This window comes from Clupea harengus, chromosome 21, assembly GCF_900700415.2.
Source record: "Clupea harengus chromosome 21, Ch_v2.0.2, whole genome shotgun sequence".
Taxonomy (NCBI): Eukaryota; Metazoa; Chordata; class Actinopteri; order Clupeiformes; family Clupeidae; genus Clupea; species Clupea harengus.
The window spans coordinates 729,941-747,512 of NC_045172.1; the positions used below are offsets into that span (position 1 = coordinate 729,941).

Sequence of the window (17,572 nt, forward strand, 5' to 3'; positions counted from 1 at the left end):
AAGATGTTACAAGAAATTACTCACTACAGTTTAACATTGTTTTACATAAAAGTTCACATCAAGACTGTTAATACAGTATAATCAGTTCTTTCCCAATAGTAGTAAAAGTAGTAAAACAGCTTTTAATTGATTTTATTCTCATATTAAAATATCAAATCGTATGAATCGAACAGTGCTTAATTGTAAGATATATCACAGGCTTGAAGCTGAAAGGTTAGCTTTGCATTGTGTTTTGATGAGAAGTTGCAGATGTAGAAAAAAAACAGCCTCTGGAAAACTCAATTCAATTCAATTCAATTTCATTTATATAGCGCTAAAACAATACAATTGTCTCAAGGTGCTTTACAGAGCCCAGTGCCTGGACCCCCTTAGCGCAAGCACAATGGCAACAGGGGCAAAGAAAAACTCCCTGTTAATCAGGTAGGGACGTTAAGCAGAACCGCAGCACATAAGGGGGGACCCATCTGCTTGAGGTCGGCCAGGAGGAGAAAGAAAGGGGGGGTGGGGGTTGTGTGGCAGAAGGGGAAGGGAAACAACAAGTGGTTGATATACACCGCATGCATGTGGTAGATGTACATAATATATATACAAACATCATCTGGTAGATACTGTCACGATCTGAGCCAGATCTATGTTTTCTATGTCATGTGGCCCATGTCGTGTGTGTGTGCGCGCGCGCTCTCTCCCTCTCCCTCCCCGCTTCAGGTTTGCCATGCTTAACTCACTGACTCTTCCAGGTGCCTGGTCTAACACACCTGTGGCTAATTGGACCTCATCTCTTCCCTGTGCCTGGCCTAACACTCCTGTTGCTAATGAAGCCTCGTTTCTTCCCTGTGCCTGGTCACACACCTGTGTCTAATTGGACCTCATCACTGCCTGTGTTAAACCGTGCTCTGAAGAACATTCAGTGCTGGAGCTTGACCAAAGTTAGGGCTGGAGCTGACTGTCGACTGGAGAGGTAAACATTCCTGTGAGTCCAAGCTCGACACAGAGATTGTTTCGGAGTCCGTGGAAAAGTGTCGAGGGGGAGGTAGACGCTATCGTGGACACGAAGTTTTTTTTTTTTTTCGCAGGAGTCTGTATCAGTGAGTGTTTTTCGTTTGCTTTGGAAGCTTTTTGTTTGTTTTGGTAGAGCGAGGGTGTCGGTCCGACGGCCGTCGGCTGGCCGGCACTTTTGCTTTATTTTTCTTTCATTTGGCGGTAATATGCCAGGCTCTATAAGGAATAGTGAAAGTGATATGGATGTCGAATCTCAGGGTGCTGGGCGCGGAGGGGCGAAAAAGAGAAAGGGAAGTGGTGGTGGTGGTGATAATGGCGACGAAAGCTTAGCTAGTAAAGGTAGAAGAATGGAGGAGGACGAGTTTAAAGTTTTGATGAAATTCAATGAGGATATATCTAAACATGACATTTCCAATCCAATGCGTCTAACCAAGCTGATAAAAGAAGCTGTTGGAGAGGTGGTATCAGCAAGGTATATAAGCAACAATAGGATCATAGTGTTTTGCAAGTCTAGCCAGCAAAAACAGAAGGCTTTAAGTTTGAGTAAGCTAGGGAAGGAGGATGTGGAATGTGTGGAGGTGGGAGTAAGAGATGGAACAAAAGGAGTCATTACTGGTGTCCCTATGAATATTTCTGAAGAGGTAATGAAAACCTGTATGGAGGGAGGGACACTAGTGAAGGCAACACGATTTCACACTACCAAGGAGGGTAAAAAGGTTCCAAGCACAACGATCTTGCTGCAGTTCAGTGAACTGCAGCTTCCTAAACGTGTGATGATTGGATATGTTTGCTACCCAGTCAGGCCATATGTGCCGGCACCGCTCAGGTGCTTTAAATGCCAAAGGCTGGGGCATGTCGCAGCAGTCTGCAGAGGGGCAAGGAGATGTTGTAGATGCGGAGGAGATCACGACTATGGACACTGTGGGGAGGGAGTGCAGCCCAGATGCTGCAATTGTGGTGGGGCACATAGCGCAGCATTTCAGGGTTGTGTTAAACAGCAGGAGGAACAGGAGGTACAAAAATATAGGGCAGTTAACCAGGTGTCATATGCAGAGGCTGTCAAACAGGTTAAAGCAAAAGAGCCTGCAACCAATCAGAGGGTAAATCAGAAAGAGGCATCAATGCAGGGTGAAGTACAAGGCAGGGGCGACTCCCCAGTACGAGTGGATACAATGCAGGTGGCTAAGACAGATTTTCTAGCTTTTATAATTAAGGTTATTAACTGCTCTGCCCAAGCAACTACACGTACAGATCGCATCAGGATAATAATGCAAGCTGCAAAGACACATTTGGACATGGCTAGTGTGCCTGTGGAAGAGGTGATGAAAAAGCTATCAGAGGGAAATGTTGAATCATCACAGCCTGAAGGATGACAGGAACCCCATTAACCATATTACAGTGGAATGCTAGAAGCCTAGTGGCGAATGGGCAGGAATTTAAGAAATTTGTATATGATCTACCTGTTTTACCTGACGTTTTATGTATACAAGAGACATGGTTAGTCCCTCACTTACAGTTTGTAGTCCCGGGTTACACGTCAGTACGGAAAGATAGGAGGGAAGGGCATGGGGGTGGATGTTGCACCTTTGTGAAAGAGGGTCTACCATACAGGGAATTAATAGTGGGTGATAGTGAGTGTGTGGCGGTGGAAATGTGGTGGACAAGAGGGGATAGTGTCATAATAGTTAATTTTTACAATCCCTGTAATGACCTAACAGTGGAGTATCTGGAAAGAGTGGTGCAGAGAGAGGGTAAAAGGGTTGTGTGGTGTGGGGATTTCAACGCACATAACTCTCTGTGGGGTTGTGATGTCACAAATAGGAATGGTGAAGTTTTAGAGGAGTTCATGGACAATGAGACACTTGTATGCCTAAATGATGGGCGAGGCACCAGAGTGAATGTTAGAACTGGAGCACTATCAGCTCTGGATCTCACATGTGTATCCAGTACATTAGCCGGGTTAAGTGAGTGGGATATACTGGAGCATTCCACTATAGGAAGTGATCACTTCCCTTTAATTTGCAAAATAGCTGTAGAAGTAAACAGAGAGGTGAATTGGTGTCCGGGGAAGTGGCATTGGAAAGAGGCAGACTGGGAATTGTTTAATGAAGTTTGTGAAACCAGGGTGGGCCAGGTACAGATCACAGGAGAGGTCAATGACATGGCAAGAAGCCTATCTGATGTGTTTTTGACTGCAACTGCAGCTGCAGTACCCAGATCCCAAGGGAGAGGTAGGAGGAAGATAGTACCATGGTGGACCAAGGAGTGTACTGAAGCAATCCAAACACGCAATAAAGCATTTAGGGTGTTGCGAATTACGCTCACCCCTGAGAAAGTGGTGGAATATCAGAAGGCAAGGGCCAAGGCTAGGAAAGTTATTAAAGATGCAAAAAGGAAATGTTGGAGGGAATACTGCAGTCAACTTGGAACATATGTCCAGATAGAACAGGTGTGGGGTATGGTTAAAAAGATGATGGGGGTATTTAGAGGGAGATCTATTCCTGTTTTGGTTGAGGGAAATAGTGTGGCAAGCTCAGCAAAAGATAAGGCAGAGCTATTGAAGACTGCATTTGCCAAAGCTCATAGCACAGATAACCTGGAAGAACCGTTGGTGGAGCGGAGACAAGCAACCCTGAGAGAGTGGGGAAATGTATGTGAAAGGCAAACAGATTGCAACAGCATTATGGATAGGGATATCACATTATTTGAGCTTAAATGTGCCCTCATCAATACCTCCAATACTGCGCCAGGTCAAGATGAAGTGTGCTACATAATGTTGAAGCATGTATCTGATGAGGTGCTTAAAAAGGTGGTGGAAGTATTTAATAGAATATGGTCAGAAGGAAAGGTGCCAGATGTGTGGAAGCATTCACTTGTCATCCCAATAGCCAAGCCAGGGAAAGACCCTTCAAAGGCAGCTAGCTACAGGCCTATTGCTCTTACTTCTAACATGTGCAAACTGATGGAGAGAATACTGGTTAACAGGTTAACATACTTTATGGAAAGCAAGGGTCTATTTGCAGGATACCAAAGTGGGTTTAGGAAGGGGAGGTCTACGCTGGATGCTATGATTAGGCTTGAGACTGACATTAGAAAAGCCTTAGCAATGAAAGAGGTTCTAGTGGCTGTCTTTTTTGACATCGAGAAGGCCTATGACATGTTGTGGAAGGAGGGCCTCATGATACAGCTTAAAAAGCTTGGGGTGGGAGGGAGGCTATTTAACTGGATACTGAGCTTCCTATTTGGGCGTACAATTCAGGTGAGGGTGGGGGCAGACGTGTCTACAGTGACTGAGGTGCAGAATGGCACGCCCCAGGGCAGTGTTATCAGCCCTGTGTTGTTCAACATCATGGTAAATGAGGTGTTTAGGAGGGTAAGCCCAGACATAGAGGTCTCACTATATGCAGATGATGGGGCATTGTGGAGGAGGGGAAGGAACATTAATTTTATAGTCAGTAAGATCCAACAAGCAATTGAGGCAGTTGTAGGATGGGCTGGTGACTGGGGATTCAGATTCTCAGTGGCAAAAACTTACTGTGAATTCTTCACAAAAAGGACAGTTGCTGATAATGTTAAACTGTACATGTATGGGGAACCACTTGAACGAGTTGAGGTTGCCAGGTATCTAGGGCTTTGGTTTGACAGAAGGCTCACATGGAAAGCACATATTGACAAATTGGAGACAAAGTGCAAGAGAGTATTAAATGTTATGCGATGTCTGACAGGGATGGAATGGGGGGCAAGCCGATCCTCCTTAATGACACTATATTATGCCCTCCTGCGTTCAGCAATAGATTATGGTAGCTTTGTCTATGGATCTGCGTCTGATTCTCGACTCATGAAGCTGGAGAGAATACAGTCACGAGCGCTGAGGCTTTGTTGTGGAGCACTTCAATCCTCCCCAATAGTGAGTTTACATGTTGAGCTGGGGGAAATGCCTTTAGCAATCAGAAGGAAAAAGCTGTCCCTAGCCTACTGGTCAAACCTGGAAGGCCACAATCGAGGGAATCCTGCAAAAAGAGTGATAGAGCCATGCTGGGAGTACGAGGCCAAAAAAGGCAAGGGGTTTGGGTGGAGGGTGAGGGAATGGGTACAGGAAGCGGGGTTGAAAGAGGGAATGGTTAGTCCGACAGTAGCCATGTCACCAGTGCCACCATGGTTGTTCCCCATGCCTATAGTGGACATGAGCATATTGAAATATGCCCAGGAAGAACAGGAGAAGCAGTACGTGGCTGGGTACGCACTAGACCACATTGGGTGTACATATGCTAGACCTGTCCAGATATATACTGATGGATCAAAGGACCCAGAATCTGGGAAAACTGCAGCTGCCATGGTTGTGAAGGGGATGGGTGTCTGTGCCTCCTGGAGGCTGACGGATGAGGTGTCTGTGTACACCACAGAGCTAATTGCCATCATTAAAGCACTAGAGTGGGTTGAGGAGACTGGGCAAGAGGAGGGGCTTATTTGCTCTGACTCTGCAGCAGTGTTGGGCAGTATACAGTCATTTAGATCCTGTAGAATGGATTTACTGAATGAAGTCTACCTATGCCTATATAGGCTGGAGCAGAGAGGGGCCTCTGTGACTTTCCTGTGGATCCCAGCCCATGTGGGGATATGGGGCAATGAGAAGGCGGATGGCCTAGCCAAGAAGGCGCTAGAAAATCCAGAGCCACAGGTCAACACTAAGCTTGGGAGGGGGGAGGTAAAAGTTTTTATAAGGAGGGCTCTGACAAAGCAGTGGCAGATCCAGTGGAATACAAGTCCTAAAGGCAGGCATATGTATGCAATACACAGAGAGGTTGGGAGAGAAGCCAGAGTTAGAGGTTGCAGGAAGGATGAAATAGTGGTCGCCAGGCTGAGGATTGGCCATACCCGGCTGAATAGCACCCAATACAGGGTAGGTGGGACAGACACAGGAAATTGCATGTGGTGTCCAGGCCAAGAGGAAACTGTGGAGCATGTATTGCTCGTCTGTCCCACCTACCAGGGTCACAGGGAGCATTGGAGGGAACAACTGCAGGGAGCTGGATGCTCGGGATTCGGTCTGGCTGAGGTTCTGGGGGAGGGAATAAGGCCAGGGGAACTGGTCAAGTTCCTCAAAATAGCAGGGCTATACAAGAGAATATGAATATCCCTTTTGGTATTATTATTGTTATTTCTTTTCTTTGTTTTGTGTTACTGAGATGCCCAAAACTGCAATGTTTACAGTGATCTGTAGGTGGCAGCATGCACCACTACGTGTAACCTGCCATTAAAGCGAAAGAAGAAGAAGAAGATTCAGTGCTGGATTATCTCTTCGCTTACCTGGACACCTCTCTTGCCACGTTTTTCTTATTGCATTTTTCCTGCCTGTCTGTTTTTGCCTGGATTCCTTTGGATTTTGGATTTAACCCTTTGTGGGTTTTATTGGACTGTGCATCTAGCCCTGGCCTGTGAGTTTTTATGTTTCTGTCTTATGCTGCCTGCCATGCCTCATTGAGATCCCCATGTTTTGTATCTTCTGAGCTTTGCTGTTTTTTCTGTTGGATCTCCTGCCTCTGTTTTTTGAAAGACATTCATACTGCTGAAAGGTTTATTAAAATACTCCTTTTGAAGATACTTTGTTGCCTTTGTCTGCCTTTGGTTCCAAACCTGTTTTACTCGGCCTTAGCTGACGTGACGGATACATACAAAAACAGGTTCAGAGGGTAAACAGTGTGCTCATAGGGTTACAGGGGAAAGAAGAGTAGGAACAGAAAAACAAGTCGGTGGTGGCAATGATATATATTGCATATAGATGCTAGAATAGGGTATGGGTAAGTGTGCGGCAGTACGGTGGTTTTGGGTGCATGTGAGACCAAGGGGTTTCTGCCGGTAGACCAGGTGGAGAGACTACAGCAGTGTCCCACAGTGACGATAGTCTAAAGTAGGGGAGGAAGAAAGAGACAGAGTGAGTGGGTAGAGTTTGGCTGTCATTATGCGTGGATGAGGAGGAGTAGTGGTGGTGAGGAGCAATGTTTCGACATCCATCAGCCTTTGGAACATGCTATAAGAGAGAGAAACATTTTGTAAGCAGTCATCAATTTGATTGACAGATAAGGAGATACTTGTAGGTAGTCAATTAACAGTAGGTACTATGGCCATTTTATCAGTGTCAATATAGGCAGGCATTGGCAGTAGGATATAAAAGGAGAGAGAGAGGCTGCCTGGGCAGGTGTATGTTTTGTATAGTTTAGTTATGTTTGGCTGATGGTGCATGCATATTTGAGTTAGGATGGCAGGATACCCAGCAGTGCCCAATTGACCGGTGACAGCCGCAACACGTGCTGTATGCTGTACACGGGATCCATAAAGGCCCAACTTCACGGTACAACATACGCTGTCTGTTGCCCTGTTTTATTGGTTTTGGGGATTTTGTATGTGTTTAGTTGTGATGAGTTATGTTTAGTTATGCTAGCTGGCTGGCCCGACAGGTGATGAGTTTTTTTGACGCAATTATTCGAGACTATAGGATGCACTAAAGAGGAATGTCTTTAGTCTCGATTTGAATATGGAAAGGGTGTCTGCATCTCGGATGGAGGCAGGAAGGTTATTCCACAGGAGGGGGCTCGATAGCTGAAGGCTCTGCCTCCTATTGTGCTTTTTGATATTCTTGGTATTACAAGGAGGCCTGCACTCTGGGAACGAAGTGGTCTTGGTGGGCAATAGCGGACAACTGATAAGTACCTAGTTTGATTTCACTTGTGCCCTTAAAGACCAGCTGGCCACATGTCTGTGAAAGCAAAGTGCACCCTGGGATAGAGTACTAGGATTAATACAGCCGTCATATAACACGTGTCCACACTAGCACAGGTTACCAGGTCTCCAAATGAGAGCGTCCCTTGGCACTCCTGTAAAGTAAGTGCATAATCACATCCAAACTTGGGTTGATGGTGCAGTGGTTAGTGTCACCACCCTTCAGATGGTTGATCTGGGTTTAATTCCTGGCCACAGCAGAATGTAAGTTATTTTGGATAAATATGTGCTAAATACAGGACCATTCAATGTAAATGCCCTTCTTTATTGTAGACTAGATAATCCTTAGTCTTAGTTGAATTACGTGGTAAAGGAGAAAATCTGATTCTGACAGAATAGAAGTTATGGTGATATCATGAATTCTAGTCCTAGTGTATGTACTTCTTGAATTTCAATATGGGAGACATTCAATTCTATTCTCTGTTTTAATACCTAGAAAAAATAACTATTCTGCAAACCTGCCTGTCCTGCAAATGAACTGTTAACTGTTTTAACCTTCTTATAAATGCTCTGTAAGAGATATTTGAAGTGAAATGCACAAAAGGTCGGTTCAATCCTTCGTGTTTAGTGCTAATGCAAGTACTATAATAAAGATAATAGATAGTATTTTAGTTGATAAAAAATACGCATCGCAAATGATTTGGAACAGTCTGCTAACATCTCTCTTGGGACAGATCAACATCTGGTTGAAGAGCTACTCTATTCTGGGAGCTAAAACGGTGCTCTGGCGATGCAAATGTTAACATCCTCCCAGTTTCACTACCTAAAAGAGTCTGAACTATAACAGCCATGTTTCATTTCACAGAAGACATCTCCCTTACTCATCTTTATTGTTAATATTAGAAAGGGTGACATAAAACTGAAACCACTAAACACAAAGGTTCATACATACATTTTCTTTCATAACTCCATGAATACTGTCTAGTAATGTTTGTGACATAAAATTATTATTTTTATTATTTGAAATGTCCTTCCAACTCTGTAGAACCTCAGGCAGTGGGCTGGTGATGACGGAAGCTGTGTGTTGTGTTTGGGCTTTGGTCCATTAAAACATATGAGCATAATCACGTTTTAAAATAATGTGTGTGTTTGTTTGAGAATACGACTTGAGTTAACTCTTCGCCAGTTAATGACAGGGACAGTAGAGCAGACACCTTCACACAGTGATGGAGCAAAGTGTTGGATTGGAGATTGCTGGCTGATGTCATAAGACAACATCAAGTTCCACAGTGAATTGTCTTCCATGAATCTTATGTGTAAAAAAATAAATAGTTATTTGATAGGGAAATATGAAACTCTGACTTTAATCAAGTATGTATGTGTATAAACCATATGCCTTTGTTTGCTGAAACATGACTTCTCTGTTTCTGTATATCTTTGATTCTTAAGTGCTGACGGTTCTAACTCTGTGTATGTGCTTAAAAGTGTACCTTCTGTGTGTGTGTGTGTAAGCAAGGGCTGATAAGAAGAACTAGTAGTCCTTCTTTTCTGCCTTGCTGATGCATTACACTGCAAACCAGACTGCTGGTATGAAGGTAAACACACAGGTAAACCATGTATTCATGACTACCAACAGAAACCTGGAGAGAATCCCAGACTATGAATACATCTTTCCAGCTCCCGGCATTCTGGCATTCCAGCTCGGTTCAGTGGCAGAGGGTAAAGGTCTGAGTTCACCCTGACCATTAGGGAGGGGCAGACTGAAGACTCAGGAGACTGCTACTGTGTGGATGACCTTGACTGGGTGTTCACACATTGAACTAATGCTGTACAAAAACTTCCCCAGTCTCTGTGCCTAATCCTGTCCCTCTGTGGTTCATCTTCACTGCTCCTCTCACTTCCTCAGCACCTGCAGTGGCTCCAAGCTGCAGCAGTGACTTCACTATGCAGTCTGAATGAGGAGGCTCTTGTGTAGCTCGCCATACCGAGTCCATCTCAACTCATGCAGGAGTAATCTCTTGTGTCCTTCTCCTACTGGACTCCCAGATTCTTGAGACTCTCATTGCCATTAATGTGTTGTGTTCATAAAATGAATGGACAAGCAGAGACGTCCATCTTTTCTGTAGTTTCCTAATAGTTGATTTCAAATGGACCATGCTGTCATATCCACAGTGACTAGGGATCCCAGAAGTACATAAATACACTGAATGTAAGGGATAATGGATCCAGTATTGTGTGCAGTTTGACGTGCCACTTTCCAGCCAGCTTTTTCTGTTGTTGAAAACATGTTGTCTGTTTTCAATTCCACCTACGTTCAACTTAAAGTAAATGTTCCGATGCCACTAAATCAACCTGGAATATTAGACTAGTGGCTGCTCACTAAGGAGATGATGGGTTTATACTGATACTAGATGTATGGGGGCTGAAGGTTTCTATGGACATTATTTCTGTACGTAACAACTTAGCTTGACCAAGAAGTTCAGTTTGGCAGCTCTACAATGCTGTCTTGATAGACGGCCTCTTCATAGGGCTGATAGTTTTCAGGAGGAGCATTGACACGGAACAGAACACAAGCAAAGACCACTTTTGTCACCATTCTCATAAGGACACTCTGTACAGTGTCACACTTGGAACAGAACATCAACTGTACAGTAACAGCCTTTAACATACGTACAGTAACATACCCTTTCATATATCTTATTTCCGTGACAGTTGGAGGTCAGGTAGACTCGGGTTGTCCTGGGTAGGAACATGGAGAATATTCCACACTGTCAGCAATCTGGTATAGCAGTTTACTTGCTGTGGATCAGGGTCTGGCTTTACTCTGATCAGAGGAGAAGTCCAGGCTAAAGATTCAGCACATTGATACTGCATGTTTGGGGAAAACTGTCCCAATCTGTGGTTCTCATTAACCCTTTACTTCCCTCTCCCTGCAGTGTGTCCCAGCTGCACTCAATGGTCTTTAACTCTTTACACATAAATGTATTTGTTACTCAACATGCACAGTCAAATCTCTGAATGCATGATACATAAACAGTGTTAATATTACTGAACACTGTCTGTCTCTCTCAGCTCTTTGTATGTATGTTTGGGCCCTTAAAATCATCAACACATTCATGCAACATATCAAACACAGTAGAGTCATCTTTCCTGTAGGGTGGGAAAAAGCCTCTCACATTCTGTATTGTGTGTGCTCAACCCAGACACAGTATTTGCATAGTCAACTTTGCATTGGCAGCTTATGCTTCAGTGCCCCTAAAGCGTTTATATCTGTAACTTCCACTCTCTTAGTGACACCCATTGCTCATGTTGGCAGAATCTTCAAGAACAATGACAAACATCATTCTCATCTGGGCCGTTTTATTCTTTGTGGAAGGTGAGATATTTAATGAGTGATTGAGATTCATGCAAGCTGCACATTCACTCTCCTGATCTGTTTATGTACTGAACTGAACAGTGTCAAATATGGGTTTGATGATATTGTTCATTTGTGTGTTTATCTATTTGTTTCTCTGTATTTTTCAGAATCTATGGGGCAGATTACTGTAACTCAGAGCCCCTCAGCAAGTGTTCATCTGGGAGAATCAGTCACTCTGACCTGTAAAACCAGCTCTCGCATTATCGCTATGGCACTATCCTGGTACCAGCAGAAAGATGGAGAAGCTCCTAATCTTTTAGTTTATCAGGTGAATGATCTCCAGTCTGGGATTCCACCACGATTTGCTGGAAGTGGTTCACGGGCAGGATCGGACTTCAGTCTGACCATCAGTGGTGTCCAGGCTGAAGATGCAGGAGATTATTACTGTATGAGTTGGCACGAAGTCAGTAGTGCCTATGTGTTGTCACAGTGATACAGAGCCGTACAAAAACCTCCCTCAGTCACAGTGACAGCAATGACTGGAGCTGAAACCTGCTGCAGCTGCTGAGAGGATGAAACAAACACTCAGTAGACAGAGGGCTGTACTGGTAGGTCAGACCTTTGGAGCCCAGCTGATGATAGGATCATGAGTTTGTATCTAATACAGTTCCATCCTATTCTAAAAGTCATCATGAGATGCACTGGGGCCCAGTGTGACTAGATTCCACCACTGGTGTCTTAGCACTGAACCAAAACATAGTGAGGATGGTTTGTGTCATTTTGAGATCAGCAAACTCCCAAACTATGATCAGAGCACAAGATGTCTGAAGGGTTTAGGTGACCAACAAGATCAATTTAGCAATTGTTGCAGGATCACTCAGTGGACTTTTGACAGAGAACAGCAGAGATAGGTTTGGTGTAACAGGAATATGGCTGAAAATGGTCATGTTCTGACTGTCAAGCAGAAGGGTGGATCTTTGATGTTGGCTGTTTTCCTCCATAAACCACGCTCCACTTATTAAAGTGAATGTCACCATGGACTTCATCAGATACCAGCAAATATCAAATCAAACCCCAATGCTGCTACCATAAAACTTTAAGGGCAGCAGTCCAGAACACAGGTTGAGGAAATCTACCAGCACCATCAACCCAAACCAGCAACCAACCTAAACTGAAAACTAGTGGAAGAGTCCCCCAGTGCCAGTCAAGGATGTGGAAGTATTCTGCTTGGAAGAAGGATTTTAAATCCCCACTCTGTTCTCTCAGACCTCATCACCACAGACTGGCAGTAGTGGACTTGGAAAGGGATGGGGGCATGAAGTGGCATTGGAGTTCCAACGATTGAGACGTCTTGGGTAGGAATACATATTTCATTCCATACATGTTTCATAACACTGGTTGCTCATATTTAGCAAAGGTGGTCATTGTAGCGTAGGCTTGTTGAGGAATTCCACACTGCAGCCACTCAGTCAAGCATGAAGAGGTTTTTGTACAGCCTCTCAAAGAGTTTGTATCACTGTGGAAGACTTTTGGTGGCGGCACCAGATTGGATGTTGGCAGTAAGTAATCTAACCACGTTATCACAATAGTTCTGTTGTTTGTCAGAGATTAAGCAACTTGTATGTTTTTATATTTATTTTATATTTATATTCATCTATCTTTAAAAGAATGAAGGGTTCTCACTGAATTTATGAAAAAAATATAGGATGTAGTGATACTTACTCAAGGCGGTGTGAAGTTAAGAACTGATTCTGCCTAATGAAAGAGGATGACCAAAATATGACAATTGAGGGTCTTGATGGCATGAGGTGCCTATTCATCCTCCTGAACGTAGGCAGTAGGGGAGTTTTTGTACGGGGGCAAATAGGGTTCGTATCACTGTGGTACACTTTTGGGAGCGGCACACGACTTGATGTGGGCAGTAAGTTACTTTTTCTCAGAAATATATATCATATGCCAATAAATCAGTTCTATTCTTTATATTAAAATAGTTCTGCAGATATTACGCTTTTGTTAGGTTTGATTTGGTTCTATTAGACGCATGGGTTATCAATTCAGAAGTATCTGTTTAGGTTCATGTTTTTTTCCTTTTTTTTGTATGACATTAATTCTTGTAGCCCTACCAGAAGAACATGATTGATTCTGAATGTGGGAGAGTATTATGCAAAAGTCCTATTCAGTAGAAGAGTTTACTACTTTACTACTGTGTTTCAGGTTAGACACTTAAAGATGAGGAGATAATGCCACCATGTCTGTGTTCACATCACATTCCACTTTATTCACATCTGAATGATCGATCAAATGGGTACTCAGCTGCATCGATGCAGAGCGCCCTGTAATTCAAGTCAACTACTTTATTATAGACGAAAGCACAACTGTTATTACGTGTAAGATCTGCAGATGGTTTAAAGAAATAATTCTGTCTTAGTTCAAGTAGGAGAAAATCTGATATTGACAGAACAGAAGTCATTGTGATATTCTGAATTCCAGACCTACTGTATGTACAGTATGTATACATATATTTAAATATAAATAAGAGGGACATGTAGCATTATTCTATACCAACTCCTGTTTTCTGTGTTGACACTTTGATAAAAATGAACATTCAGAGAAAAGAAAGAGAAGTAATCTTTCTTTATTCTCTGCCTTTACTGTAAATGACTCCATCATTTCTAACCTCCTCAACAATGCTCTCTTCCAGCAAACACCCAACCCACGCTGACAGTCCTGCCTCCCTCCAGTGAGGAGCTGAGCAGTAAGAGCTCTGCCACACTGGTGTGCCTGGCTGCCAAGGGCTTCCCCTCAGACTGGAGCCTGAGCTGGAAGGTGGATGGGACCAGTAAGAGTGGAGTGGCCAGTCGTGGGGTCATGAAGGATGGTCTGTACAGCTGGAGCAGCACCCTGACACTCAGTGATGGCCAGTGGAAAGGAGCCACTTCAGTGGTCTGTGAGGCCACCCAGGGATCTCAGAGAGCGGTCACTAAAGCCCTGAGCAAAGCCGACTGCTCTCAGTAGGATCTAGTCTCTGCTCCGATGAGTCGACTGCTCTCAGTAGGATCTAGTCTCTGCTCCGATGAGTCGACTGCTCTCAGTAGGATCTAGTCTCTGCTCCGATGAGTCGACTGCTCTCAGTAGGATCTAGTCTCTGCTCCGATGAGTCGACTGCTCTCAGTAGGATCTAGTCTCTGCTCCGATGAGTCGACTGCTCTCTTCTCTGAATGTCTGACTTACATCTTCATCAGCCGGCTAAAATGCGTACTGTATTGCAGCTTTAGTGTGAAATGATAAAAATGTGTTTATGAATGCTCTGATGCTTCAATGCTGTTACTGAGATTAGAATAATAAAACTTCATGTTTTACACTTCATGGTTTGTTCCTTCTCTCAGAAATGGTGTTTCATGTGTATGGAATACAATAGGAAATATTTTGAATGTCTATAATCTTAAACCCATGGTCCTTATTGGCAAACTTTTTTCTAATGATAAATATCAAAACTGAAAATGCCAGCCAGTTTTCACAGTTTATCCACACACCCCAAGAGACAAGTGAACATCTGTCTACAGAGGTTATCTATTCTTGGTGCTGTTGAGGCACCAAACCATGACTATGCAAATATTCAACATCACCCTCACGACCTGCCAACTTCACTCAGAAAGACTCTGTTGACTCATAACCGACCTGTTACATTTTCACAAACACAAATCTCACAAATGAACCAACATTTGCATTTACTTATTTATTTAAACAACTTTGTGCAAAGCATGTCACAGAGTATGTAAGATATACATTTTCTCAGTTTCCCATGGTTCCATTATTCATGTTAATACGAGTAACATGAATTCATTAAATCTTCAATTCAGAAATGTATCATTCTTGGGTCTATTGTTGCCCAAATGTCACCAATACATTTATCCTATACCATCTTCTGTGAACTTTAAAAAACACTTATACCACAAGAGGCAAAAGATGTGATACAAAATCTAATATGCTGCACAAATTGCTAAATGAACTGGCATAGTGTCATCAACAAACACTTTTATTTGACCCCAGTGTTGTACTTTCACACAACTGTTACATTGATTTGTTTCTCTATCTTCATCTAGTGGACAAATAATACAATGACAATTTACTAAGCCCCAATGATTGAGGAAACACTGATCGCCAAACTGCCTATTAATATTGTTTAAATTAAATAAATAATATAAACAAGTAATATGGGAAATTAGACAAGTATCTGATATATATATGGGATCTCAAGTCAAGAACTTCCATCTGGTGCAAGCTCGTATTGTCAATAACCACAACTGGGACCCATGAATGAATGTATTTCAAATGGTTTATAATTAAGACCAGAGATCAGTTTTTCCCATTCATCTCATTCATTCGTCTCCTGTGACCCATTAAGTTTGAGCAACTCTAATTAAGTATCTTGAATTATTAAAACAGCCTACTCATTATCAAGATGTGATGGTCTGAAAAAATATTATTAAGTTGCTTTTGAATATTGACAGTGTATCAATTTACATAAAAATATAACTTTCTGCTTTTGAAGATATTTATCACTGAAATGTATTAAATTAAATATGTGATATTGACATGAGAGTCGTCATATAACGCTAACAGATAAGCATATTTTTTAGCAACGTTGTAGTAGATTTTCTAAAAACATATTTACTCAACACTTATCCAGTACTACTTAAAAGATGGACAGATGGAAAGAGATGATGGATTTATTTAACAGCCAAGTAACTGAACTGATTTAATTTCACATTTTGGTCAACCGAGGCCATTATTACGACAACAAACAACAAAGCTTTGCAAGAACTACTTGAAGACCAAAGAACACCAAGGCGTGCTGACTGTCATGGACTGTCGTGAGGTCACCTGACCTCAACCCCATTGAACATTTCTGGGGCTCTTGATTGGGAAAGCCATGTACTCTGTGACATCACAAACAGCTGACCTCCACAGGCTGCACCATCATGGCTCATCAGATTTGTGGAGAAATTGAGAAAAATGTCATTACATTTGAATTCAATTTGAAAGAACAATTTAAAATTGATGCATTTTTACTAGTGGACATTGCATGTCAACTTTTTAGGGACGTGATCTGGAAAGTCCAGGAGTCTGCATAATTATGGACATATATCACAAACACACACACGCACTCGTAGACTTGAAATACTAGAATTAAGATCGTTCTACATGTGTGCACAGTGCCACCTACTGGCCACATCGGGTACAGTTGGAACAATACCATGGAACAGTTGAAACACTCCATAATGCTGAAAAGCTGCCTAAACAATTTATTGCAAAAGTTACCATTCAACAAAAAGTTTAATTTCTGTTGTATTTTTTATCCATGGCCTTGTAAACCATTGCCACCATGGATAATTGGTAATTAACATATAAACACACACAAAAAACCTTATACATTTCTAAAAATCGTTATATCTTTGCTTTAATTTAAAAATAATGCAAATATGACCGTTTTTATGGTATAATTAATTTGTAATCTTATAGACCTAACAGCATTTGAGACAGAGGAATTCTACTGCATTTGTATAGTTGGTACTGTGTGCAGCTCACAGCCTTGTGTGTTTGTCCATACCATGATTACCTTCAAGTCTTAACATGTGTCATTTGTTATAGCATACATTAAAGATCACAATCATCTAAGCTCCGTTGAACTGTGATAGAAGGTGAAGGAGCTATTCAACGTGAAAGGGAAGTGGTGATGTCAAAATCTTAACCATGCAAAACGAAAATCTTCAAATCTTCAGACTGCAGAAAGGCACCAACATCCTAAAATTTCCCGCCAACAAAGAAGAAGCTGCTACGCAGGCCCAGATCTAGACTGCTCAGATTGCGGGGGCAAATACATCGTTTTGTTCTTGACACACGCCTCTGGTAATTATATCAGCTGTTCACAGCACTTGTTTCCAAAATGACTGGCTCATCTATATTTTGGCCTACTGAGACCTTGATCGAGGCCTACGTCCAGTAGATGTAAATTAAGGAATAGTTTGCTCATTTTACAAAATTGCCAAAGCAGTTGCTTTAGACTGCAGATGATCAATTCATCAATTAAGTAATTATATAGGTTAAAGATTTCAGGTGCAAACTAGCTAAACACCATTTTAAAATGTGGATGTCGGGGTTTTTCTGACACAGAGGGGTTGGAGAACGCAAATGGAAACACGGACGAGACAGTATTATATGGAAAAAAGCGAAGATTAGTTCGATTCTAAAACGGTTAAACATTTAAATTGCGTCTAAACGGTTCTCATATGCGTGCCAATGCGTTTAAAATGAAATATGACGAGAAAAATGCTCAAAGCTGATAGTACAGTACAAGTTTTACTCATTCTTATAGCAAGGTCTTGTTGGAATGTATTATCCGATACTGATCGGCGGACCATACATTACCCCTCAGCCCACTTATTTACCGAGGCCTAGATTATTATTAAATTGGAAATCATGAAATGCCAGTGTTCC

The 17,572-nt window shown here is 42.4% G+C and overlaps 1 long non-coding RNA gene and 1 gene segment (V, D, J or C); one reads left to right on the forward strand and one right to left on the reverse strand.

The window, feature by feature from the left end:
• Positions 1-373: 373 nt before the first annotated feature.
• Positions 374-6,718, reverse strand: LOC122128607. The gene is made up of 3 exons (XR_006151488.1): positions 6,663-6,718; positions 6,235-6,236; positions 374-608 (listed from the first exon to the last, which is right to left on the reverse strand). It is a non-coding gene; the product is annotated as an uncharacterized LOC122128607 (long non-coding RNA).
• A 4,276-nt stretch (positions 6,719-10,994) lies between these two features.
• On the forward strand, positions 10,995-14,435 carry LOC105896509. The segment is given in 4 exon segments: positions 10,995-11,092; positions 11,242-11,552; positions 12,600-12,633; positions 13,776-14,435. Coding segments are annotated over 4 exon segments (729 nt in total).
• Positions 14,436-17,572: the final 3,137 nt, after the last annotated feature.